Below are 25152 nucleotides of genomic sequence, written 5' to 3'. Positions count from 1 at the left end.
TCCTTATATTTAATCAAACTAGAAGGCGACATTTTCTTTTATTTACAGATAGCCAGGAGCACACTCCAACACTAGCACATAATATTGATAAGCACGTGAATTTGAACATTTTACTGTCCTGCGAAGCATTCAAAATGTCACAAATACATTTGGGTGTCAGGGAAAATGTTTAGAGTAAAAAGTACATTATTTTCTTCAGGAATGTAGTGAAGTAAAAGTTGTCAAAAATATGAATAGTAAAGTACAGTTAGCCCAAAAAAAACAAGTAGTACTTTAGTCTTTTTACTTACAGTGAGAGGAAAAAGTATTTGATCCCCTGCTGATTTTGTACATTTGCCCACTGACAAAGAAATGATCTGTCTATAATTTTAATGGTAGGTTTATTTGAACAGTGAGAGACAGAATAACAACAAAAACATCCAGAAAAACGCATGTTAAAAATGTTAGAAATTGATTTGCATTTTAATGAGGGAAATAAGTATTTGACCCCCACTCAATCAGAAAGATTTGTCTCCCAGGTGTCTTTTATATAGGTAACGAGCTGAGATTAGGAGCACACTCTTGAAGGGAGTGCTCCTAATCTCAGTTTGTTACCTGTATAAAAGACACCTGTCCACAGAAGCAATCAATCAATCAGATTCCAAACTCTCCACCATGGCCAAGACCAAAGAGCGCTCCAAGGATGTCACAAGGCTGGAATGGGCTACAAGACCATCGCCAAGCAGCTTGGTGAGAAGGTGACAACAGTTGGTGCGATTATTCGCAAATGGAAGAAACACAAAAGAACTGTCAATCTCCCTCGGCCTGGGGCTCCATGCAAGATTTCACCTCGTGGAGTTGCAATGATCATGAGAACGGTGAGGAATCAGCCCAGAACTACATGGGAGGATCTTGTCAATGATCTCAAGGCAGCTGGGACCATAGTCACCAAGAAAACAATTGGTAACACACTACGCCTTGAAGGACTGAAATCCTGCAGCGCCCGCAAGGTCCCCCTGCTCAAGAAAGCACATATACATGCCCGTCTGAAGTTTGCCAATGAACATCTGAATGATTCAGAGGACAACTGGGTGAAGGTGTTGTGGTCAGATGAGACCAAAATTGAGCTCTTTGGCATCAACTCAACTTGCCGTGTTTGGAGGAGGAATGCTGCCTTTGACTCCAAGAACACCATCCCCACCGTCAAACATGGAGGTGGAAACATTGTGCTTTGGGGGTGTTTTAAAGGGGACAGGACAACTTCACTGCATCAAAGGGATGATGGACGGGGCCATGTACTGCCAAATCTTGGGTGAGAACCTCCTTCCCTCAGCCAGGACATTGAAAATGGGTCGTGGATTGGCATTCCAGCATGATAATGACCCAAAACACACAGCCAAGCCAACAAAGGAGTGGTTCAAGAAGAAGCACATTAGGGTCCTGGAGTGGCCTAGCCAGTCTCCAGACCTTAATCCCATAGAAAATCTGTGGAGGGAGCTGAAGGTTCGAGTTGCCAAATGTCAGCCTCGAAACCTTAATGACTTGGAGAAGATCTGCAAAGAGGAGTGGGACAAAATCCCTCCTGAGATGTGTGCAAACCTGGTGGACAACTACAAGAAACATCTGACCTCTGATTGCCAACAAGGGTTTTGCTACCATGTACTAACTCATGTTTTGCAGAGGGGTCAAATACTTATTTCCCCCATTAATGTAAATCAATTTATAACATTTTTGACATGCATTTTTCTGGATTTTTTTGTTATTCTGTCTCGCTGTTCAAATAAACCTACCATTAAAATTAGACCGATAATTTCTTTGTCAGTGGGCAAACGTACAATCAGCAGGGGATCAAATACTTTTTCTCTCACTGTAGGTACTTTATACCACTGAAAAGTATTTTGTTTATAGTAGCTTGTCCATGAATTAAGTACAATTTTTAATGACTGGGTTCAAAAATATAATTGTTTACATATTCAGAGGGCTATCCCCAAAACATTTCTTACAATGCATGTCAGATGCTCTTATCCAGAGCGACATGCAATCAGTGCGTGCATCTTAAAATAGCTAGGTGAGGCAACTACAATTTAAGTACATTTTTCCTCAAAGTTAATCAGCAAAATTAGTGTTAATCGTAAATTACAATAGAAACCCTCAACCTGCGCTTCCAGACCCCCTTGAACTACAGAACACATCCTGATTTGTATTAACATACAAGAGGTAAATAGGACATGTGGGAAACAATGAGATCTTAGCAGTTTGAGGCAGCCTTACATCACACCATAGTGATGCACATCACCACAGAGACATAGTTTAATGCTTGGGGCTAATAGAGAAGAGACACTTGACACATCACATAGGGACATTAACAGTTGAAGGTGTCAACCCTGAGAATGAGGGTCTTTTGAGGTGATGGTCCATCTAGTGTAGAGGTTCATCCTTCGAGGGTGGACACCTTGGCCCGACCGTGGAAGGAGACAATAGCAAAAACCATACATACAAAAGACCAATGCTCTATTTTGCAGTCCTTCAAAACACCTTTCCTAGACAGAATGTCTCTGCATAATCTAATGCACATGTAACTCATGTTATGTCGGAGCTCTCAGATAAATCGTATGTGAAGATAGCTCCCCCTTCTGGTTGGTCCAGGTTCTGACTCCGGGTAAGTTACAGGTGTACAACAGGTGGGCAGTTCATAGTCTAGTGGTTAAGCACGTTGGGTCAATAACCGAACGGTCGCTGGTTCGAGCAGACTAGGTGAAACAGTCTGTGCCCTTGAGCAAGGCACTTAACGCTAATTGCTCCTGTAAGTCGCTCTGGATAAGAGCATCTGCTAAATGTAAAAAGACTAACTGGTGCTTGACACACACACACACACACACACACACACACACACCTGAGTACAATGCCAGCAGAGTTTCCCAGTTGGATAAATCATAACGCCAAAAAGTCTAGAAAACAAGCATGTACCATATTCTCAAAATGTATTACTCTATTTAAACATTGATATTTAGACAAACAGAAAATGGGCTAAAAACATTTCATTTTTGTGAGATTTAATTGAAAAACAATGGCAATAAAAAAGGCTTCCAGTATTTTTGACAATTTGCTCAACAATGGTTTTAAGTTTCAATGCTTTCAGACATTTAAAAATAAAATATGGTTCTCTCTACTGGTTAAATGCTGTGTCTTGGCTGCTTTACACTATCTACTAAAAAATAATAATTAATTGTCTTCTATTAACCTCTTGTACAAGGCATTCAAAGCCATGTGCCAAAAATCACTTAATATTTTAACCCCCAATGAGAATGAAAAACAAACAAACACTATTGCATCTCCATAGCCTAAATAATTCTGCAGTGAAAATATGCAAATATTGCGAGACGTGCATGTTTAAATTCACAAATTAGAATATTCCATTTCTTGCTTAGGTTTATATTATAACTATTACATTGATCTGTTGATTGGTCAAAACTACAGCTAACAATGCACCCAAATCATGTCATTATTTTTAACTGTACATGCATCCCTGTAAACTATACAGTTCAACAGCTTCCTCTGCAGGGTTTTTGACAAACAACTCACGTTGACTCAAGAGAAAGTGGCTCTTGGTTCATGTAAATGCTATCATCCTCCATCAATGTTCTCATTCAAGGGGTGTATTTTGGGGAATATAACACAGGCATTTGGGTGAGAGCATTCAAGGCCTCTAGTCCACACAGGCCTTCCATGTGTCTAGTCTATCCACTGTCCTTCACCAGGACTGAGGTGACCAGCACCTCCTCCCTTCAGTCTAGTAGCTGAACATCTGCTGTGTTGTGTTGGCCTGCTGTTGCTGTGCTGCCTGGGCTTGTCTAGCCTGTTCTGGGGTCTGGGTCTCAGAGTCCTGGGCGTCACCTGGAGCCCCCTCTGCTATAGGGGTGACCTGGACCCCCTCAGCCTGCGTGACAGGCCTCCAGGCCAGAGTGGGGGCCTCCAGGGGGTGGCCCATTGGGTTGACGAAGGTGGTGAGGTTGATAAAGTGGGCGACCGACTGTGGCCCAGTACTGGCACCTCCAGGCCCCACCGTCTCGGTCGTGAGATCGGTGGGCCGGTTGTGGAGCATGGCAGAGCCGCTGACCGTGTCGAAGGTGACAGTGAGGATGGAGCTGTCCAGAGTGAGGGGCCGGTGGTCGCTGGCTGTCAGGTGGCCCACAGCTACAGGCTGCAGGCTGGTGAACTGGGCAGGGGCATGGGTGGTGATGGGGGTCACTGTGATGTTGGTCAGTCCCGCTGAGCTGTTGGGGGAGGAGGCGGAGGACACGTTGGGGTCGGCCAGCACCACCACCTATAACAGCACCATCCACACTGGGTCAGAGCATACACTACTAACAGTATGATAGAATCACACAATCTACAAACGATGTTGTGGACAATATGGAAAACTTTAAGGCCAGGTGCAGTCAAAAAAATGATTTTCCTGTGTTCTATATACACTGAGTGTACAAAACATAAGGAACACTGCTCTTCCCATGACATAGCTTTCACCTGGTCAGTATATGATCCCTTATTGACCTGTTAAGTCCACTTCAAATCAGTGTAGATGAAGGGGAGGAGACAGGCTAAAGAAGGATTGTTACGCCTAGAGACAATTGAGACATGGATTGTGTGTGTGCCCTTCAGAGGGCGAATGGTTAAGACAAAAGATTTAAGTGCCTTTGAACGGGGTATGGTAGAAGGTGCCAGGCACACTGGTTTGAGTGTGAAAAGAACTGAAACACTCCTGGGTTTTTCATGCTCAACAGTTTCCTGTGTGTGTGTATGTATCAAGAATGGTCTACCACCCAAAAGACATCCAGTCAACTTGACAACTGTGGGAAGCATCCCTGTGAAACACTTTCAACACCTTGTAGTCCATGAGGCTGTTCTAAGGGCAAAAATGGGTGCAGCTCAATTAGGAGGGTGTTCCTAATGTTTTGTACACTGTATTATAGTGAGCTATGTAAAGAACCCAGTATATAAATAAGCGGTCTGTATAACAGTAGTAGATATTAGAATGAGCGATTTGAAGACTACAGTATATAAATACGGTGGGAGAAACTGCATAAAGGAAACAGGAAGTGCATTCAGAAAGTATTCAGACCGCTTGACTTTCTCCACTTTGTTAGGTTACAGCCTTATTCTAAATTTTTTATTATTTTTTAAATACGCTTCAATCCACACACACACAGCAAAAACATTTACTAATTTATACAAAATGTAAAATATCACATTTATGTAAGTTCAGACCCTTTACCCAGTACTTTGTTTATGCACCTTTGGCAGCGATTGCAGCCTTTAGTCTTCTTGGGTATGACGCTACAAGCTTGGCACACCTGTATTTGAGCAGTTTCTCCCATTCTTCTCTGCAGATCCTATCAAGCTCTGTCAGGTTGGATGGGAAGCATTTTCAGGTCTCTCCAGACATGTTCGATTGGGTCCAAGTCCGGGCTCTGGATGGGCCATTCAAGGACATTGAGACTTGTCCCAAAGCCACTCCTGCGTTGTCTTGGCTGTGTGCTTAGGGTCGTTGTCCTGTTGGAAGGTGAACCTTCACCCCAGTCTGAGGTCCTTAGCACTCTGGAGCAGGTGTTCATCAAGGATCTCTGTACTTTGCTCCCGTTCATCTTTTTTGCGATCCTGACTAGTCTCCCAGTCCCTGCCGCTGAAAGACACCCCCACGGCATGATGCTTCAGGGTAGGGATGGTGCAAGGTTTACTCCAGACGTGATGCTTGGGATTCAGGCCAAAGAATCTTGTTTCTCATGGACAGAGGCCTTTAACTGCCTCTTGGCAAACTTCAAGCGGGCTGTCATGTACCTTTAACTGAGGAGTGTATAGAGCTCTGTTAGAGTGAACATTGGGTTCTTGGTCACCTCCCTGACCAAGGCCCTTCTCCCCAGATTGCTCAGTTTGGTCAGTCGGCCAGATCTTGGTGGTTCCAAACTTCTACCATTTAAGAATGATGGAGGCCACTGTGTTCTCGGGAACCTTCAATGCTGCATTATCTTTTTGGTACCCTTCCCCAGATCTCTACCTCGACACAATCCTGTCTCAGAGCTCTGCGGACTTGGCTTGGTTTTCGCGCTGACATGCACTGTCAATTATGGGGACCTGATATAAACAGGTGTGCGCCATTCCAAAATCATGTCCAATCAATTGAATTTACCACAGGTGATCAATAGGATGATCAGGATTCACTGGAGCTCAATTTTGAGTCGCATAGCTATGGGTCTGAATACATTTAAATAAGGTATAAACTGGGTATTGTGTGTAGATTGCTTTTTTAAAATCCATTTTAGAACAAGGCTGTAACGTAACAAAATGTGGAAAAAGTCAAGGAGTCAAACTTTCCAAAGGCACTGTATATACATGGGACAGCAGCGTTGGCTGTGTGTGCGAATATAGGCATATGTATGCGTTTGAGTGTATAGATAAATACAGGAGTCTGCTTGTGTATGAGGTGTGTGTTCTTAAGAATGCAATTTCCTTATTGGAATTTGGCCTTTAGGTACCCTCTCTAATGCCAGAGGTCACCATAAAGTATGTCTTACTTAATGGTATCTATGCCCTTGAGCCATTTAAGAAAAATAAATAAAAATTCAGCCATGGGTGTTTTTAAGCGATTAAGATGTTTCAAATGTATAGTCTATTCAACCAAGGTCTCAGCCTTGATTTAATGCTTTGGCACCGGGCACAGAAGGATGAAACAACAAACAGATAAGGCAAGAGTATTTAGGTCTGCCCTCCACTCTGTAGGGGGGAGAGATTTGCTGCGAACCGGTTAGAGTTTGTCAAGAACTGCAACGCTGTTGGGTTCACGCTAAACAGTTCCGTGTCTAACAATGGCCCCCCACCCAAAGGACAGCCTGCCAACTTAACAACTGTGGGAAGCATTGGAGTCAACATAGGCCTGCGGAACGCTTGCGGAACGCGGCTGCGGAATCCCTGTGGAACGCTTTAGACACCTTGTAGTCCATGCCTCAACGAATTGAGGCTGTTGAGGACAAAAGGGGGTGCAACTCAATATTAGGAAAGTGATCCTAATGTTTTGTACACTAAATGTTTATTTCCACACGAGGTTGGACGAGGCACAAGAGCTGTTTGAAAAGACTGCCTGAAATTTCAGCCTGTTTTGGTGGGAAAATCACCATGCCCTTCCAGGCGGTAAATCACCATGCCCTTCCAGGCGGTAAATCACCATGCCCTTCCAGGCGGTAAATCACCATGCCCTTCCAGGCGGTAAATCACCATGCCCTTCCAGGCGGTAAATCACCATGCCCTTCCAGGCGGTAAATCACCATGCCCTTCCAGGCGGTAAATCACCATGCCCTTCCAGGCGGTAAATTAGTTAACATCTTGAGTGTAGGGGGCAGTATTTTTGTTTTTGGCAAAAAAAAGTACCCATTTGAAACTGCCTATTTCACAGGCCCAGAAACTAGAATATGCAGATAAATTGTCAGATTAGGATAGAAAACTCTAAAGTTTCCAAAACTGTCAAAATATTGTCTGTGAGTATAACAGAACTGATATTGCAGGCGAAAACCTGAGGAAAAACTAACAAGGAAGTACTGATTTTCCTGAAAGCTCTCTGTTCCATTGGATGCCTTGCCTCCATTTAAAGGGATATCAACTATATTCCTTTTCCTATTGCTTCCTCAATCTGTGAACAGTCTTTAGACATAGTTTCAGGCTTTTATTTTAAAAAATGAACGAGAAGGAACCAATCGCGTCAGTGGATGGCTGGGTGCCAGCAGAGTTTTTCATGGTAATGGCCATTTTCTCTCTCTCGCCTATGGCAGAAGCTACATATCGGTTGACATTATCGATTATATATTGTAAAAACAACCTGAGGATTGATTATAAACATTTGACATCTTTCTACGCACTTTACGGATACTATTTGGAATTTTCGTCTGCGATGTCGTGACCACTCGAGCCTGTGGATTTCTGAACATAACACGCCAAACAAATGGAGGAATATTGGATATGAAAAATCTTTATGGAACAAAAGGAACATTTATTGTGTAACTGGGAGTCTCGTGAGTGCAAACATCTGAAGATCAAAGGTAAGCGATTTAATTTATTGCTTTTCTGACTTTCGTGACCAATCTACTTGGCTGCTAGCTGTTTGTAATATTTTGTCTACTGAGAGAGATGTTCTTACATAAACGCTTGGTATGCTTTCGCCGAAAAGCTTTATTGAAATCTGACACGCCAGGTGGATTAACAACAAGCTAAGCTGTGTTTTGTTATATTGCACTTGTGATTTCATGAAAATTAAATATTTCTAGTAATTTCATTTGAATTTGGCACCGTGCAATTCAGCGGATGTTGATGAAAATGATCCCGCTAACGGGATGGGTGAGTCAAGAAGTTTTAATAGACCAATTAGAGAGTTCCAAACCTCTCTGCCAATAACAGTTCATTTTCAGTTTTCCCCTCTAGTTAAACCACTCCCAGACAGTCCTAGCAAAATTGTTTTAGAAATTGCTCTTTGCTAAGAAGCCATTTCATTTAACACAATAAGGTACTTAATTGTTACCCAGAAATAATTTGATATTGGGATAAAAACAGCAACATTGGACCTTTAAAATCCCATTATCCACAGCATTAATCAAGACATGTACAGTGCCTTGCGAAAGTATTCGGCCCCCTTGAACTTTGCGACCTTTTGCCACATTTCAGGCTTCAAACATAAAGATATAAAACTGTATTTCTTTGTGAAGAATCAACAACAAGTGGGACACAATCATGAAGTGGAACGACATTTATTGGATATTTCAAACTTTTTTAACAAATCAAAAACTGAAAAATTGGGCGTGCAAAATTATTCAGCCCCCTTAAGTTAATACTTTGTAGCACCACCTTTTGCTGCGATTACAGCTGTAAGTCGCTTGGGGTATGTCTATCAGTTTTGCACATCGAGAGACTGACATTTTTTCCCATTCCTCCTTGCAAAACAGCTCGAGCTCAGTGAGGTTGGATGGAGAGCATTTGTGAACAGCAGTTTTCAGTTCTTTCCACAGATTCTCGATTGGATTCAGGTCTGGACTTTGACTTGGCCATTCTAACACCTGGATATGTTTATTTTTGAACCATTCCATTGTAGATTTTGCTTTATGTTTTGGATCATTGTCTTGTTGGAAGACAAATCTCCGTCCCAGTCTCAGGTCTTTTGCAGACTCCATCAGGTTTTCTTCCAGAATGGTCCTGTATTTGGCTCCATCTTCCCATTAATTTTAACCATCTTCCCTGTCCCTGCTGAAGAAAAGCAGGCCCAAACCATGATGCTGCCACCACCATGTTTGACAGTGGGGATGGTGTATTCAGGGTGATAAGCTGTGTTGCTTTTACGCCAAACATAACGTTTTGCATTGTTGCCAAAAAGTTCAATTTTGGTTTCATCTGACCAGAGCACCTTCTTCCACATGTTTGGTGTGACTCCCAGGTGGCTTGTGGCAAACTTTAAACGACACTTTTTTTGGATATCTTTAAGAAATGGCTTTCTTCTTGCCACTCTTCCATAAAGGACAGATTTGTGCAATATACGACTGATTGTTGTCTTATGGACAGAGTCTCCCACCTCAGCTGTAGATCTCTGCAGTTCATCCAGAGTGATCATGGGCCTCTTGGCTGCATCTCTGATCAGTCTTCTCCTTGTATGAGCTGAAAGTTTAGAGGGACGGCCAGGTCTTGGTAGATTTGCAGTGGTCTGATACTCCTTCCATTTCAATATTATCGCTTGCACAGTGCTCCTTGGGATGTTTAAAGCTTGGGAAATCTTTTTGTATCCAAATCCGGCTTTAAACTTCTTCACAACAGTATCTCGGACCTGCCTGGTGTGTTCCTTGTTCTTCATGATGCTCTCTGCACTTTTAACGGACCTCTGAGACTATCACAGTGCAGGTGCATTTATACGGAGACTTGATTACACACAGGTGGATTGTATTTATCATCATTAGTCATTTAGGTCAACATTGGATCATTCAGAGATCCTCACTGAACTTCTGGAGAGAGTTTGCTGCACTGAAAGTAAAGGGGCTGAATAATTTTGCACGCCCAATTTTTCAGTTTTTGATTTGTTAAAAAAGTTTGAAATATCCAATAAATGTCGTTCCACTTCATGATTGTGTCCCACTTGTTGTTGATTCTTCACAAAAAAATACAGTTTTATATCTTTATGTTTGAAGCCTGAAATGTGGCAAAGGTCGCAAAGTTCAAGGGGGCCGAATACTTTCGCAAGGCACTGTATAATGGACAGATGGACCCAATTGCAATAAATAAAATCTCAAACCTAATATAATTGCTAACATAGATCATCTGACAAATACATGACCCACCCACCTGCTGTATACTCTGCACAGCAGAGCTGGTCTCATCTCCCACTATGGTGGTGGTGTACTGTACTCCTTTGCCTGTGAAGTCAGCGTACTCGTCAGAGTCTGACAGCTCCGGCTCCTCCAGCTGTTTCTGCTTCTTCCTGGGTGGCCGTGGGGTCCGCTGGGGTCTCTCCCCAGAAAGACCCTCCTTCTCCAGGGTTAGAGTGGGCTGTGAGGGTGGTATGAGAACCAAGAGTATTAAAATAGTTCCATCTCTGCATATAGTGTAGTTAAGCTCACCAGCATAGGCATTGTATGGCACTCCTACCTGCACAATGCTGATGCTTGACTCATCGATTGTTGAGTCTTCTTGGAGCTCGTCAAACTCATCTATTCTCACAGTGACCACCTGGGGTAGGAAAGAGCAAACGTTTAAATAAAGCTGAGACTTCACCATCAATGACAGGTGGGATAGGAAATTATGTTGAAGAGAGAGCTGGGCCTGGTCTGGAAAACATAATAGAAAATGTCAGTTTCAGCTGACACTAAGAACTCCATTCAAGATGTGGTAGATCTCATGTATATACTGTCCCAGCTCACCTCGGGGTGTCTATGGTTTAACCCCTACTGTCCCAGCTCACCTCGGGGTGTCTATGGTTTAACCCCTACTGTCCCAGCTCACCTCGGGTTGTCTATGGTTTACCCCTACTGTCCCAGCTCACCTAGGGGTGTCTATGGTTTAACCCCTACTGTCCCAGCTCACCTCGGGGTGTCTATGGTTTACCCCTACTGTCCCAGCTCACCTCGGGGTGTCTATGGTTTAACCCCTACTGTCCCAGCTCACCTCGGGGTGTCTATGGTTTAACCCCTACTGTCCCAGCTCACCTCGGGGTGTCTATGGTTTACCCCTACTGTCCCAGCTCACCTAGGGGTGTCTATGGTTTAACCCCTACTGTCCCAGCTCACCTCGGGGTGTCTATGGTTTACCCCTACTGTCCCAGCTCACCTCGGGGTGTCTATGGTTTAACCCCTACTGTCCCAGCTCACCTCGGGGTGTCTATGGTTTACCCCTACTGTCCCAGCTCACCTCGGGGTGTCTATGGTTTAACCCCTACTGTCCCAGCTCACCTCGGGGTGTTTGCGCCTCATGTGGCGGTTCATGGAGGCTCGGGTAGACACCTTGGTGCCACACATGTGACAGCTCTGGGCCTCCACCTTCTCATGCGTCAGCTGCACATGCTTCTGGAGCATGTATTCTGTCACATACTTCTTATCACACACCGCACACGACCACGTCTTCCCCACTGGGGAGCGAGAGAGAGAAATCTAATAACGGTTCTCAAACAGAAGGTATTTGTGGAGTTGTCCAAAACGAAAACATACAATAGGAAACGCCGATCCAGGAACTTGCCTGTGTGAATGAGCTTGTGTGTCTCCATGGTGTTCCTCTCACTGAAGGTCTTCCCACACAACTCACACATGAAGTCCTTTATTCCTGCAGGAGTAGAAACGGTACATCAGTGTAAGCCTTAACCAAATAAGCCCTTTGTACCTTACACGCTTCATTAGCTTGGTTGTATCTGTAAGATATGACAATGTTCAGCCATGCATGTTAGCTTACAATGCCCAACCCATGTTTATAGATGAAAGTGGCCTTTCTTCAGCACTGCCTCTGGGTTGTTTTGTCTAGTTGTTGCTGGGACCATCTTACCCGTGTGTCTCTTGTAGTGTTTCAGCATGTTGACCTTCTGGGCAAACTTGCGGTTGCACTCCTTACACTCGTACTCTTTGATGCCCTTATGCAGCTTCATATGGTGCCTCAGCGCATGCTTGGTCTTCATCCCTGCAGAAAACACATTGGCTTAAGTTTCTTACCCCCTGTGGATGCTCTTACCAAAAACAAGTACATGCATGCTTTGATCAGAACATTTTCCCAATTCATAGAGCCACATATTTCTTGTTATTACCGTTTGCGGTAAGTGCTTGGGTAAAGGCAAAAACAGCAATTGGAAAAGCCACCACCAATCTAGGTCAATTTGGTCTCAATTTCTAGTCTATTGTGCAAACGTCTTTTTACCCCTAACTATTTGACAAAGACAGTTGTCATGGTGACAGCCTCACCTTTCCCACACTCAGCACATAGGAAGTCTCTGACGTTGTCATGGACCCTCAGGTGTTCCTTTAGCATGTCCTTCCTGGCAAACGACTTCCCACACTGGTCACATCCGTGGCTCTTCACCCCTGTGAGAACCACATTACAGAGGAGATAGCAATCCCCCCCAAAAAAGTTGAATAAGCCCATATAAATTCAGATATTCTTTATCATGCCTTCAAGACAAATATTGGGTGGCTAACATAGTGCCAAAATATGTGGTTCATGTATGCTAAAGAACTAAATTTAATGTGGTCCAGTATCCAGAAAGTATCTTGTTAGAGATGAAGGGTGAGGTTCATACCTGTGTGAATGACCTTGTGTCTCTCCAGGTTGCCGATGCTGTTGAAGATTCGGCCACACATTTCACAGGGGTGGATATACCTTAGGAGCAAAATGAAAAGTGTAACAGACAGGGTTATTGTCTGGGTGCTAGTAACGAGCCAAGAAGGAGAGTGTACAACAGTGCACCTGTTTTATGTCCTACATCTCTGTGTACTGGTCCTTTTGTCTCTCCACCTGTCCCATGTCCCTGTCCCTCACACGTCCCTGTCCCTCACACGTCCCTCACACGTCCCTCACACGTCCCTGTCCCACACGTCCCTGTCCCTCACACGTCCCTGTCCCTCACACGTCCTGTCCCTCACACGTCCCTGTCCCTCACACGTCCCTGTCCCTCACACGTCCCTGTCCCTCACACGTCCCTGTCCCTCATACCTCTGCACTGCAGGGTCTGGGAGCTGTTCTCTGTGGATGACCAGGTGGGCGTTGTAGGTGGCTTTCAGAGCGAAGCGCCGGTTACAGATGATACATCCATAACCCCTCTCTTTGTGCAGGTCCATGATGTGCTTCAGGTAGTCTCTGCCCTTGAAGAATGTCACCTAAAACACAAAGACAGATTCGAACAGAGGCCATGGAGAGTGCGAGTGTGCTTGTTTAACCACCACCGTGGTGCGAGTGTGTTTGCGTGACAGAATGTGTGTCGGGATGTAGGCATGCGCGAGAGGTGCGTGACTGACCTGACACTTCTTGCAGCTGTACTTGTGAGTCTCTTGTCCGTAGTCTTCATCCTCCTCATCAGTGTCGTCGCTGCTGTCCACTGAGATGCCAATCTTCCTGATGAACTCCTCCCTCTCCTGCTCGTCCATCAGGGCTATGTCCTGGAGAACACACACAGGAAGTTGAGCAATGACACCATTATGGACCTAGTGTCAATCTCTATTTCTCTTTCATGTTTGAGTGTGAATGAAATGTGTGGTTATGTAGGAGTTCAAAAAGAAGCATGAACTAAACGTTTGATTGCAACATCCACATAATCTCTCTCACCTTAAAGTGCACGTGAATATGGTCCCTCAGGACGTCCACTCTGAAGAACTTGCGTCCGCAGATCTCACAGGTGTACTTCTTATCGCCGTGAGTCAGCAGATGCTTGTTCATGTTGCTCCTGCAGGAAAACACCTGGACACACACAGTCAGGGTAAATATCTTCTTTCAAGGCTTTTTATTTTGACTCATTTGATCCAATGCCAAAATAAGTATATTTTCAGGTATCCGCGTCACAGCACCTTGCCACAGATAGGACATGCTGAAGGCTCCTTCCTGTATTTGGTCCCTTCTTCCCCATTGGCCTCCAGCTCTTCCCTCTTCAGGTGCTTTGGGTTTGCTGAGACATACAATAACAGTACAGCTGAGCTCAGAGAGAAGGCTGATTGATGCTTTGGGATAGAATACATTTCAGGATCATGAGCCATGCACTTGTAAAAGTTGCAAGCTCTGCTCTGTTGAAATAAACTAATCAAGTACATCATATACTATAACATACTTCAAATTTAGAGACCCACCGGGCAAAAAAATGTAATCAATGTGGGAAAACTGATTGGATTTGCAAAAAGTCATCAACGGAAGGGAATTTCATCTGTTTTTCACCTAACTTTTAACCTTAATCCAATGACATGGTGAAATGTTTTGTTTATCTCACGTTGAATTCACGTTAGTCGTCAACAACCACATTTAAATCAAAACTAGACGTTGAGCTGACATCTGTGCCCAGCGGGGAGTATCACCAAAATAGTCATCAATAGAGATGCATCATGTCCCCCTGGTCCCTCTGCCAGTACTGACCCACAGTATGTCTCTTCTGGTGGTCCTGCATAACGTCCTTGCGGTAGAACATCTTGCTGCAGATCTCACAGGCGTACAGCTTCTCTCCGTGCTTCTTCTTGTGCTTAGACAGGTTACTGTTGGTGGAGAAGAACCTCGAGCAGATCTCACACTGGAACGTCTTGTCATCTGCCACCACAGGAACAACAAACAATCTGATGTGTCATTCAATGAAATAAATAATGGATGGATAGGATACTGTGTCAAAGTCATCGATGGGACAACGAAGCCATACAGCACAACAGTAAAGTAACATACAGAAGTATTTCAAAGATGGATAAAGACAGCGGACATCCAAACAAAATGGCCTGCAACTAAATCATGTTTTTTAATTCATGCTGTACTTACCGGTTCTACAGTTGTGGAACTCTAATGCATTCTCCAGACGGAAGGCTTTGTCGCATGTGTTACATTTGTACCTGTACTCAACATCGGGCTGAGGGAGCGACGGACACACACACAATGTACAGTGAATCAAGGAGCTAGCCACTGCAACACAAACAGTGAGTATCCTGGGCAAAAGCTGTAAAGGCCAAAATGTTGAGCATTGATCTAGGTGCGCCTACCTCATTTTTGCTGTGCTTGTATGAGATGTGCTGCTTCAAGCTCTCCTTGCGGCTGAACATCTTGTCACATTCATCACATTTAAAGAGCTTATCCCCTAAAGAGAGCACAGACAAATAAAACATATGCACTTGTGTGTGTCTGTATGATATGATAAGTAAACACTGTGATCTCCACATATACCATCTCTTTTCTCTGGAGAGCGGTGTTAGGAACAGTTCAGTAAGACATCCACAAAAAAAGGGGACAAAAAACAGAGGGGGGAGAGGAGAGAGCATTACCGTGGGAGCGGATGTGTCTGTTGAGGTTGCTGCTGTTCTGGAAGACCTTGTTGCAGAGGGTGCACTTGTACAGCCTCTTATGGTCTCCTCCCTGCCTCAGGAACCTCTTCCTCGACCCAGGCCTGAGGAAGAGGGAACAAGGACAAGACAGAGTGGAGGGAGTGAGAGAGAGGAGAGGGACGGGACAGGGTGGAGGGAGTGAGAGAGAGGAGAGGGACAGGACAGAGTGAGAGAGAGGGACAGGACAGAGTAGAGAGTGGAGTGAGAGAGGAGGGGCAGGACATAGTAGAGAGTGGAGGGAGTGAGTGGACAGAGTAGAGAGAGGGAGGAGGACGGGACAGAGGGGAGGGAGTGAGAGAGGAGAGGGACAGGACAGAGTGAGAGAGAGGAGGGACAGGACAGAGTAGAGAGTGGAGGGAGTGAGAGAGAGAGGGACAGGACAGAGTAGAGAGTGGGGGGAGTGAGAGAGAGAGGGACAGGACAGAGTAGAGAGTGGAGGGAGGAGAGAGAGAGGGACAGGACAGAGTAGAGAGTGGAGGGAGTGAGAGAGAGAGGGGGACAGGACAGAGTAGAGAGAGTGGAGGGAGTGAGAGAGGAGAGGGACAGGACAGTAGAGAGAGTGGAGGGAGTGAGAGAGAGAGAGGGACAGGACAGAGTAGAGAGAGTGGAGGGAGTGAGAGAGAGAGAGGGACAGGACAGAGTAGAGAGTGGAGGGAGTGAGAGAGAGAGGGGGACAGGACATAGTAGAGAGAGTGGAGGGGGAGTGAGAGAGGAGAGGGACAGGACAGAGTAGAGAGAGTGGAGGGAGTGAGAGAGGAGAGGGAGTGAGAGAGGAGAGGGACAGGACAGAGTAAAGAGTGGAGGGAGTGAGAGAGAGGAGAGGGACAGGACAGAGTAGAGAGAGGAGAGGGACAGGACAGAGTAGAGAGAGTGGAGGGAGTGAGAGAGAGGAGAGGGACAGGACAGAGTAGAGAGAGTGGAGGGAGGAGAGGGACAGGACAGAGTAGAGAGAGGGAGGGAGTGAGAGGAGAGGGACAGGACATAGAGTGGAGGGAGTGAGAGAGAGGGACAGGACAGAGTAGAGAGAGTGGAGGGAGTGAGAGAGAGGGACAGGACAGAGTGGAGTAAGAGAGGAGAGGGACAGGACAGAGTGGAGGAGAGAGGAGAGGGACAGGACAGAGTAGAGAGAGAGAGGAGGGAGTGAGAGGGGAGAGGGACAGGACAGAGTAGAGAGTGGAGGAGAGAGGAGAGGGACAGGACAGAGTAGAGAGAGTGGAGGGAGTGAGAGAGAGAGGGACAGGACAGAGTAGAGATTGGAGGGAGTGAGAGAGAGGAGAGGGACAGGACAGAGTAGAGAGTGGAGGGAGGAGAGAGAGGAGAGGGACAGGACAGAGTAGAGAGAGTGGAGGGAGGAGAGGGACAGGACAGAGTAGAGAGAGAGGAGGGAGTGAGAGGAGAGGGACAGGACATAGAGTGGAGGGAGGAGAGAGAGGGACAGGACAGAGTAGAGAGAGTGGAGGGAGTGAGAGAGAGGGACAGGACAGAGTGGAGTAAGAGAGGAGAGGGACAGGACAGAGTGGAGGAGAGAGGAGAGGGACAGGACAGAGTAGAAGAGAGAGAGGAGGGAGTGAGAGGGGAGAGGGACAGGACAGAGTAGAGAGTGGAGTGAGAGAGGAGAGGGACAGGACAGAGTAGAGAGAGTGGAGGGAGTGAGAGAGAGAGGGACAGGACAGAGTAGAGATTGGAGGGAGTGAGAGAGAGGAGAGGGACAGGACAGAGTAGAGAGTGGAGGGAGTGAGAGAGAGGAGAGGGACAGGACAGAGTAGAGAGAGTGGAGGGAGTGAGAGAGAGGAGAGGGACAGGACAGAGTAGAGAGAGGAGAGAGAGGAGAGGGACAGGACATAGAGTGGAGGGAGTGAGAGAGAGGGACAGGACAGGGTGGAGGGAGTGAGAGAGGAGAGGGACAGGACAGAGTAGAGAGAGAGGAGGGAGTGAGAGAGGAGAGGGACAGGACAGAGTAGAGAGAGAGGTGGGAGGAGGAGAGGGACAGGACAGAGTGGAGAGAGAGGAGGGAGTGAGAGAGGAGAGGGACAGGACAGAGTAGAGAGAGAGGCGGGAGTGAGAGAGGAGAGGGACAGGACAGAGTAGAGAGTAGAGGGAGAGAGAGGAGAGGGACAGGACAGAGTAGAGAGAGTGGAGGGAGTGAGAGAGAGGAGAGGGACAGGACATAGAGTGGAGGGAGTGAGAGAGAGGAGAGGGACAGGACAGAGTAGAGAGTGGAGGGAGTGAGAGAGAGGAGAGGGACAGGACAGAGTAGAGAGAGTGGAGGGAGTGAGAGAGAGGAGAGGGACAGGACAGAGTAGAGAGAGTGGAGGGAGTGAGAGAGAGGAGAGGGACAGGACAGAGTAGAGAGAGTGGAGGGAGTGAGAGAGAGGAGAGGGACAGGACAGAGTAGAGAGTGGAGGGAGTGAGAGAGAGGAGAGGGACAGGACAGAGTAGAGAGAGTGGAGGGAGTGAGAGAGAGGAGAGGGACAGGACAGAGTAGAGAGAGTGGAGGGAGTGAGAGAGGAGAGGGACAGGACAGAGTAGAGAGAGTGGAGGGAGTGAGAGGGACAGGACAGAGTAGAGAGAGTGGAGGGAGTGAGAGGGACAGGACAGAGTAGAGAGAGTGGAGGGAGGAGAGGGACAGGACAGAGTAGAGAGAGAGGAGGGAGTGAGAGGAGAGGGACAGGACATAGAGTGGAGGGAGTGAGAGAGAGGGACAGGACAGAGTAGAGAGAGTGAGAGAGAGGGACAGGACAGAGTGGAGTAAGAGAGGAGAGGGACAGGACAGAGTGGAGTGAGAGAGGAGAGGGACAGGACAGAGTAGAGAGAGAGAGGAGGGAGTGAGAGGGGAGAGGGACAGGACAGAGTAGAGAGGGAGGAGAGAGGAGAGGGACAGGACAGAGTAGAGAGAGTGGAGGGAGTGAGAGAGAGAGGGACAGGACAGAGTAGAGAGTGGAGGGAGTGAGAGAGAGGAGAGGGACAGGACAGAGTAGAGAGAGTGGAGGGAGTGAGAGAGAGGGACAGGACAGGGTGGAGGGAGTGAGAGAGGAGAGGGACAGGACAGAGTAGAGAGAGAGGAGGGAGTGAGAGAGGAGAGGGACAGGACAGAGTAGAGAGAGAGGTGGGAGGAGGAGAGGGACAGGACAGAGTGGAGAGAGAGGAGGGAGTGAGAGAGGAGAGGGACAGGACAGAGTAGAGAGAGAGGCGGGAGTGAGAGAGGAGAGGGACAGGACAGAGTAGAGAGAGAGGCGGGAGTGAGGAGAGGGACAGGACAGAGTAGAGAGTGGAGGGAGAGAGAGGAGAGGGACAGGACAGAGTAGAGAGAGTGGAGGGAGTGAGAGAGAGGAGAGGGACAGGACATAGAGTGGAGGGAGGAGAGAGAGGGACAGGACAGAGTAGAGTGAGAGAGGAGAGGGACAGGACAGAGTGGAGGAGAGAGGAGGGGGACAGGACAGAGTAGAGAGAGGGAGGGAGTGAGAGAGAGGAGAGGGACAGGACATAGAGTGGAGGGAGTGAGAGAGAGGGACAGGACAGAGTAGAGAGAGTGGAGGGAGGAGAGAGAGGGACAGGACAGAGTAGAGAGAGGGAGGAGAGAGGAGAGGGACAGGACAGAGTGGGACAGGACAGAGTAGAGAGAGTGGAGGGAGTGGAGGGAGTGAGAGAGAGGGACAGGACAGAGTAGAGAGTGGAGGGAGTGAGAGAGAGGAGAGGGACAGGACATAGAGTGGAGGGAGGAGAGAGGGACAGGACAGAGTAGAGTGAGAGAGGAGAGGGACAGGACAGAGTAGAGAGAGTGGAGGGAGTGAGAGAGAGGAGAGGGACAGGACATAGAGTGGAGGGAGGAGAGAGAGGGACAGGACAGAGTAGAGAGAGTGGAGGGAGTGAGAGAGAGGGACAGGACAGAGTAGAGAGAGTGGAGGAGAGAGGAGAGGGACAGGACAGAGTGGGACAGGACAGAGTAGAGAGAGTGGAGGGAGTGAGAGAGAGGGACAGGACAGAGTAGAGAGTGGAGGGAGGAGAGAGGAGAGGGACAGGACATAGAGTGGAGGGTGAGAGAGAGGGACAGGACAGAGTAGAGAGAGTGAGAGAGAGGGACAGGACAGAGTAGAGAGAGTGGAGTGAGAGAGAGGAGAGGGACAGGACAGAGTAGAGAGAGGGAGGGAGTGAGAGAGAGAGGGACAGGACAGAGTAGAGAGTGGAGGGAGTGAGAGGGACAGGACAGAGTAGAGAGAGTGGAGGGAGTGAGAGAGAGGGACAGGACAGAGTGGAGTGAGAGAGGAGAGGGACAGGACAGAGTGGAGTGAGAGGGACAGGACAGAGTAGAGAGAGTGGAGGGAGTGAGAGAGAGGAGAGGGACAGAGTAGAGAGAGTGGAGGGAGTGAGAGAGGAGAGGGACAGGACAGAGTAGAGTGCGAGCATGCCTGGTATCTTTCCAAGTCTATGGAAGAACTGATTGATGTTAACTGTACTTCAAAAGGAAATATGTGTACTGTAAATAAAGCATGCAATTGAAAGGTGAACTGCAGTTGAAGGATAGCAATGGAAAATGATGACTCGACTAAGAGGCATTTATTTTGGCTCAGTCAGTCATGACATAGTGGAGAGGGTGTTGATCCTTACATCCCAGCTGAGAGCAGGGTGCGGGTCACCCTAGGCATGGTGACAGCCACCCCGTCAGGGCCGATCTCCAGATCATTGCCATCCAGCATGGCCTCTCCTCCGTCTGCAGGGACGGTGTTGAGGGCTTTCTCCGCTGGCTCCAAAAAGGCTGCAACTCGAAGCAGGAAGGTATGAATAGAAATCACATTTTAGGGGAGAATGTGGTGGAAACGGAACAGTGCATGTGAAGGGGTAGTCAATAATGTAACAACATAAGAGGTGGAATCTGTCTCACTTTTCTTCTTTGCTGCTATAGTTGCAGTGCTAGGTTTCCGTCCTCCTTTGGCCCTCTTCCCCGGCCTGCCCAGCCTTCTTTTGGGAGCTGGCAGAGGAGGAGCAGGGATGGGCTCAGCACTGAGGCCGTCGTCAGGGGTTACCAGTTCTGCTTCCTCCTGCTGCTGGGACTGGTCGCCAGGGGGCGGGGCTACATCTTTCACTTCCTGCAGGTGGCTCAGTAGGTGGTCTGGGAAGAAGACAGGCGGAAGGATGGAGCCTTTCATGTAAAAACAGAAGAGCACCTCATCCTCTTCACTACGGTCCTGATTAATACGAGCAATTCAGCTGCCCGTCTTCAGCCAGTTCTGAAGCCCTCAACCATCATGCCTCCCTTCTATGTAATGCAAGTGCTAGTGTTCATGAGGAGGAACTGTGTTTCCTGGCTCCAGCAGCAGAGCTGCTGCTCCAATTTCAACTGTTCTGCCTGTGGCTATAGAACCCTGACCTGTTCACCGGACGTGCTACCTGTCCCAGACCTGCTGTTTTCAACTCTCTAGAGACAGCAGAGGAGCGGTAGAGATACTCAATGATCGGCTATGAAAAGCCAACTGATATTTACTCCTGAGGTGCTGACCTGTTGCATCTTCTACAACCACTGTGATTATTATTATTTGACCCTCCTGGTCATTTATGAACATTTGAACATCTTGGCCATGTTCTGTTATAATCTCCACCCACCACAGCCAGAAGAGGACTGGCCACCCCTCACAGCCTGGTTTCTCGCTAGGTTTCTTTGTAGGTTCCAGCCTTTCTAGGGAGTTTTTCCTAGCCACTGTGCTTCTACACCTGCATTGCTTGCTGTTTGGGGTTTTAGGCTGAGTTTCTGTACAGCACTTTGAGATATCAGCTGATGTAAGAAGGGCTTTATAAATAAAGTTGATTGATTATAACAGTATGAAACCATCTACTTCTCCTTCCCTGACTTTCTCTGGCTAGTCTTGGTGGTGTGGAGGTCACTCCCCGGTCAGGAGCTCTGGCTCCATAAACACAGCCCTTGCCTACTGGACACAAAGCATGGGCCGGGTCAACCCAGCAAGATCGGGCATGTGGTAGTTTCTCTAAAACATACTTACTGTCCACTACAGCTGAACGAAACCCTGTGGCCATTATTCATTTCTGAAATGTATTCTGATCATATCATTCATATGAATGATATGGGTAGTTATTCCTCAAATGTTAATGGGCTGAATAATATGTGGCTGAACTGTTACTGTAACAGAAAGGGATCATTATTCACTTGTTGACAGCAGAGGTATTTCCTCTAACAGTGGTTTCATGAGAAGGTGTTGATGATGTACGCCCAGAAAGTATGTGGCATCTCTGGGAGTGAGCTCACCTGCATCATTCTCTCCAACCACTAGGGCCTGTGACACTCCAGCTTTATTCAAAGCCCCCTCTGGCATGGTAGAGGTGGTATCCACAACTGAGAGATAAGGGAGGAACAAAAACAGGACAACACAGTCATATATTTCATATTGATTATGCGCCTAGCAATCGAACCCTTAGTTGATCTGTGTTAACTGAAGGGTTCACGCTACAGTACACCCATTTGCATCTCAGGGGACAATAATGCTGAATCTAGTCTGCCAGAGGGGCTCCATACCTGCTGGTGGTGGATGGACTGGGGCCTTCAGCATGGGCCTCTCCATCTTCTTGGCATAGAAGGCCCCATACCAAACCCTCAGCTCAGACCCTGGCAGCACATCCTGGGGAAAAGACAGAGGGTTACCATATGAAAGAGAAGGGAACCATCTGTGTCTCCTGGAAGAGATCTCTCTCCCATTTGTTCACCACCTAGTATGTAGTGATGTATTGGCCATGGACACTAAATAGTATGCTAGTGTGGATATCGGGACATATCCAATAAAGAATGACCAAAACTGTCCTCAGTTGCTTTGCTTGGGGGAGTTGGTATATGATACCTGGGAGGTGTTGAAGTAGACCTCATCGTCCTGCTGGTAAGCAGTCAGGTTCTGGTGCTGATAGTCAGTGGCGGGCCGAACCAGCATCATCCAATTACAGTCATCCTCATTGGCTGAGTCAAAACAGACTACCAGGCCATCTCTCTGGAAGATCTGTCCAGGTCACAAACAAAACCAAAGAATACAGAGAGTGGGATATTAACACCACCGCAAAGAACACAAAACATCTTTCTCCATAATAACAGCAGTCTAAGTTGAGAACACACCTTCAGAGGGAACAGGCCTTCTTTGTCCAGGTGGGATATTCTCCTAGCTTCGAAGGGACCAAACCTGGTCCTCTTGACCAGACGTTGGAGGACAAACACTCCCTCCTTCCCATCTGGCACCTGTCTGATCTCCAGACTCTCCGGCAGGGAGGACCTGACCCACGACAAACAATACAACATCTATCAATACATAGCCTCCTACACTTCTGTTACTCCAATATCAGGTTCAAGATTTGCTGCTTTAAATACACAATTTGTAAGATGACCAGCTAAACTGGAAACCCACTCAACACCCTCTCACTGGGTAGCTTGCATGGTGGACTGTTACTCACCGTGCTCTGCTGAGAACAAATGAGTCCTGTACAGTCACCACTGGACCCAGCTCTGGACACTCAGAGTCATGATACTGCCCACAGTCCTCACACCCTGACAGGTACCATCAAAAAGTCACATATCAGATACCACATCCTCTGATGTCTAAATAGGCAGAGGCATGCAACGTGAAACACACACACACACATGCGCATGTAGTGCTAGATACACACCACACGCACACATAGTGAGAGAGATACAATAGTAAATCAATGTGCACTATGTCTATATGCACATAGCTACCTCAATTACCTTGTACCCCTACATATTGCGCTGGTACTGGCACCATAGCCATGATATTTTTACTCTTCCTGTTATTCACGGTTCACTTATTACTCAGTCACTATTTCAATATTGCATGTTTAAATCTTTATATTGCATTGTTGGACAAGAACCTGCAAGTAAGTCTACACCTGTTGTTTACGAAGCGTGTGACAAATCAAATCTGATGCCATTTCAAGGGCGTTGAAGTTTTCAGTATACTCACAGATAAACTCATCTGGTTGCTCTGTCATCGTGACAATCTGCACATTCAAGAAAGGGATGTTGTTACTAATCTTCGTAAGGTGTGTAATTGTGTATGATTTGCTTTATCTAAATCATAACGTTTAAAAGGGATATCAGCAGTTGATACATCCATTTCTGGACTTTTAAATTAATTATGTATACGCATTGATTCTTGAAGGCTATAACTTTAGTTCAGTGCACGTGTCAAACTCATTCCACGGAGGGCCGAGTGTCTGCGGAGTTTGATCCTTCCTTGGACTTGATTGATGAATTCATGTCACGGATTAGAAAGGAACTCCCTTCACCTGGTTGCCTTGGTCTTAATTGAAAGGAAAAACCTGAACCCCAGACAGTAGGGCCTCCATGAAATGAGTTTGACTTCCCTGGTTTAGCGTAACTTTCCATCAGTACCCCAAATATACGTTTATTTTACTCCAATGTTTGTAAACATTGTAAATGTTGGGCATAAACAACACTGTATAGCCTCAATATATGCTTAATACTGTTATTTTGATATATTGGATGGTCAGGCTTTGCATTAATAGCTCAATGAAATTCAGTGGTTGCATTTCTCCAGGCCCATCCCTCAGATTTTTACGAATAGAGATGGAGTTGCCGCTTTATTTACAAGCTACATTATTACTTAGAGATTATTACTTCATGATCATAGACGATGTATTTATGTTGCCACTGGTGGTTGTAACATAAATACATTAAGAAATGCCAAATGGGTTCATCAAATAAATGAATACTGAAGAATGTGTGCAATCCTCTGAAGCAGTTCAAAATAGTGGCAAATGTGAGGCCTACACTTCTTGACTAATGCGGATAACTCAACCTGGAGCTATATTCTGGTCAAAAACAGCGGTGTGGTAAATGTATGGGGACCTCAATAAAGCAAAGGCCATTCTTCTATGCAAAATGACACTGTGCATTCCACGCTAATAACAATACATCAGTGGAGTAGCTACATATTAATAAAGACGATCCAGTAAAGAACGGGATCCAGGATTTTAACAGATTCCAAACTCTAGCCGGGTTTTAACTCCGATCTCAGCCTACTCCGTCTTCTGCAGTCATGCAAATGTAACAAAGAACAATCGGCATGGCGGATGGAATGGAGACGCAAACTCCATCTGGAGCCAGTTAATTTCAATGTCAGAACGGCGTTATACTGGACTCTCCGCGAGATTCCGTGTGCACCTCGAAAACTAAAAATATATATTTCTGTACGGTGGCACAATTATTGTTTGTTCAAACTGCAGAAGTTAGAAATAAACATGTTACCTGTTTTCCAAACGACTACACATTTATTGAATCCTGACTCCGGGTTGCAATCCGCTCCAAGAAACCGCGCAGGACCGGAAATGCAGTGAAGTGCAGCTTGGGAATCGTAGTTTTCTTCAATCGCTCGAGTTATCAATGGATTGCCAATAAAACAGCTACGTTTTCAAAATATCTAATTCATGACTCGATTTCTTTACACAATTAACGCACATATTTGAATGCACTAGGTCTACATTACGTTAAAATGTAATTGCTTAAAACAGGTGTGGCCTCCAAACATAAAATACATACAGCACTATTAATCAGAGAAAGACAATAAGCATTTTGTCACAGAGATTCAAAGAA

At 46.5% G+C, this 25152-nt stretch overlaps 1 protein-coding gene across 2 annotated transcripts; it reads right to left on the bottom strand.

Annotated features, from left to right (window-relative positions):
• Positions 1–3011: 3011 nt before the first annotated feature.
• Positions 3012–24880, bottom strand: prdm15 (PR domain containing 15). Of its 2 annotated transcripts, none has more exons than XM_042326821.1 (25): positions 24808–24880; positions 23501–23537; positions 22974–23067; positions 22642–22795; positions 22376–22528; positions 22057–22159; positions 21790–21876; positions 20413–20640; positions 20139–20292; positions 15474–15595; positions 15195–15289; positions 14977–15064; positions 14590–14757; positions 14034–14131; positions 13795–13926; positions 13488–13628; positions 13186–13349; positions 12773–12852; positions 12438–12557; positions 12028–12159; positions 11728–11811; positions 11445–11620; positions 10645–10725; positions 10342–10545; positions 3012–4303 (listed from the first exon to the last, which is right to left on the bottom strand). In XM_042326821.1, the coding sequence occupies exons 2-25, from the start codon at positions 23526–23528 to the stop codon at positions 3770–3772; spliced, it is 3420 nt and encodes a 1139-aa protein (XP_042182755.1). In that variant the 5' UTR covers positions 23529–23537; positions 24808–24880; the 3' UTR covers positions 3012–3769. The 2 variants fall into 2 exon arrangements, with proteins under 2 accessions (XP_042182755.1, XP_042182756.1); XM_042326822.1 differs by having other exon boundaries at positions 20139–20286.
• Between the last annotated feature and the right edge of the window lie 272 nt (positions 24881–25152).

This window comes from Oncorhynchus tshawytscha, linkage group LG09 (assembly GCF_018296145.1).
Source record: "Oncorhynchus tshawytscha isolate Ot180627B linkage group LG09, Otsh_v2.0, whole genome shotgun sequence".
Taxonomy (NCBI): Eukaryota; Metazoa; Chordata; class Actinopteri; order Salmoniformes; family Salmonidae; genus Oncorhynchus; species Oncorhynchus tshawytscha.
This window is presented reverse-complemented; position numbering and strand designations above follow the sequence as displayed.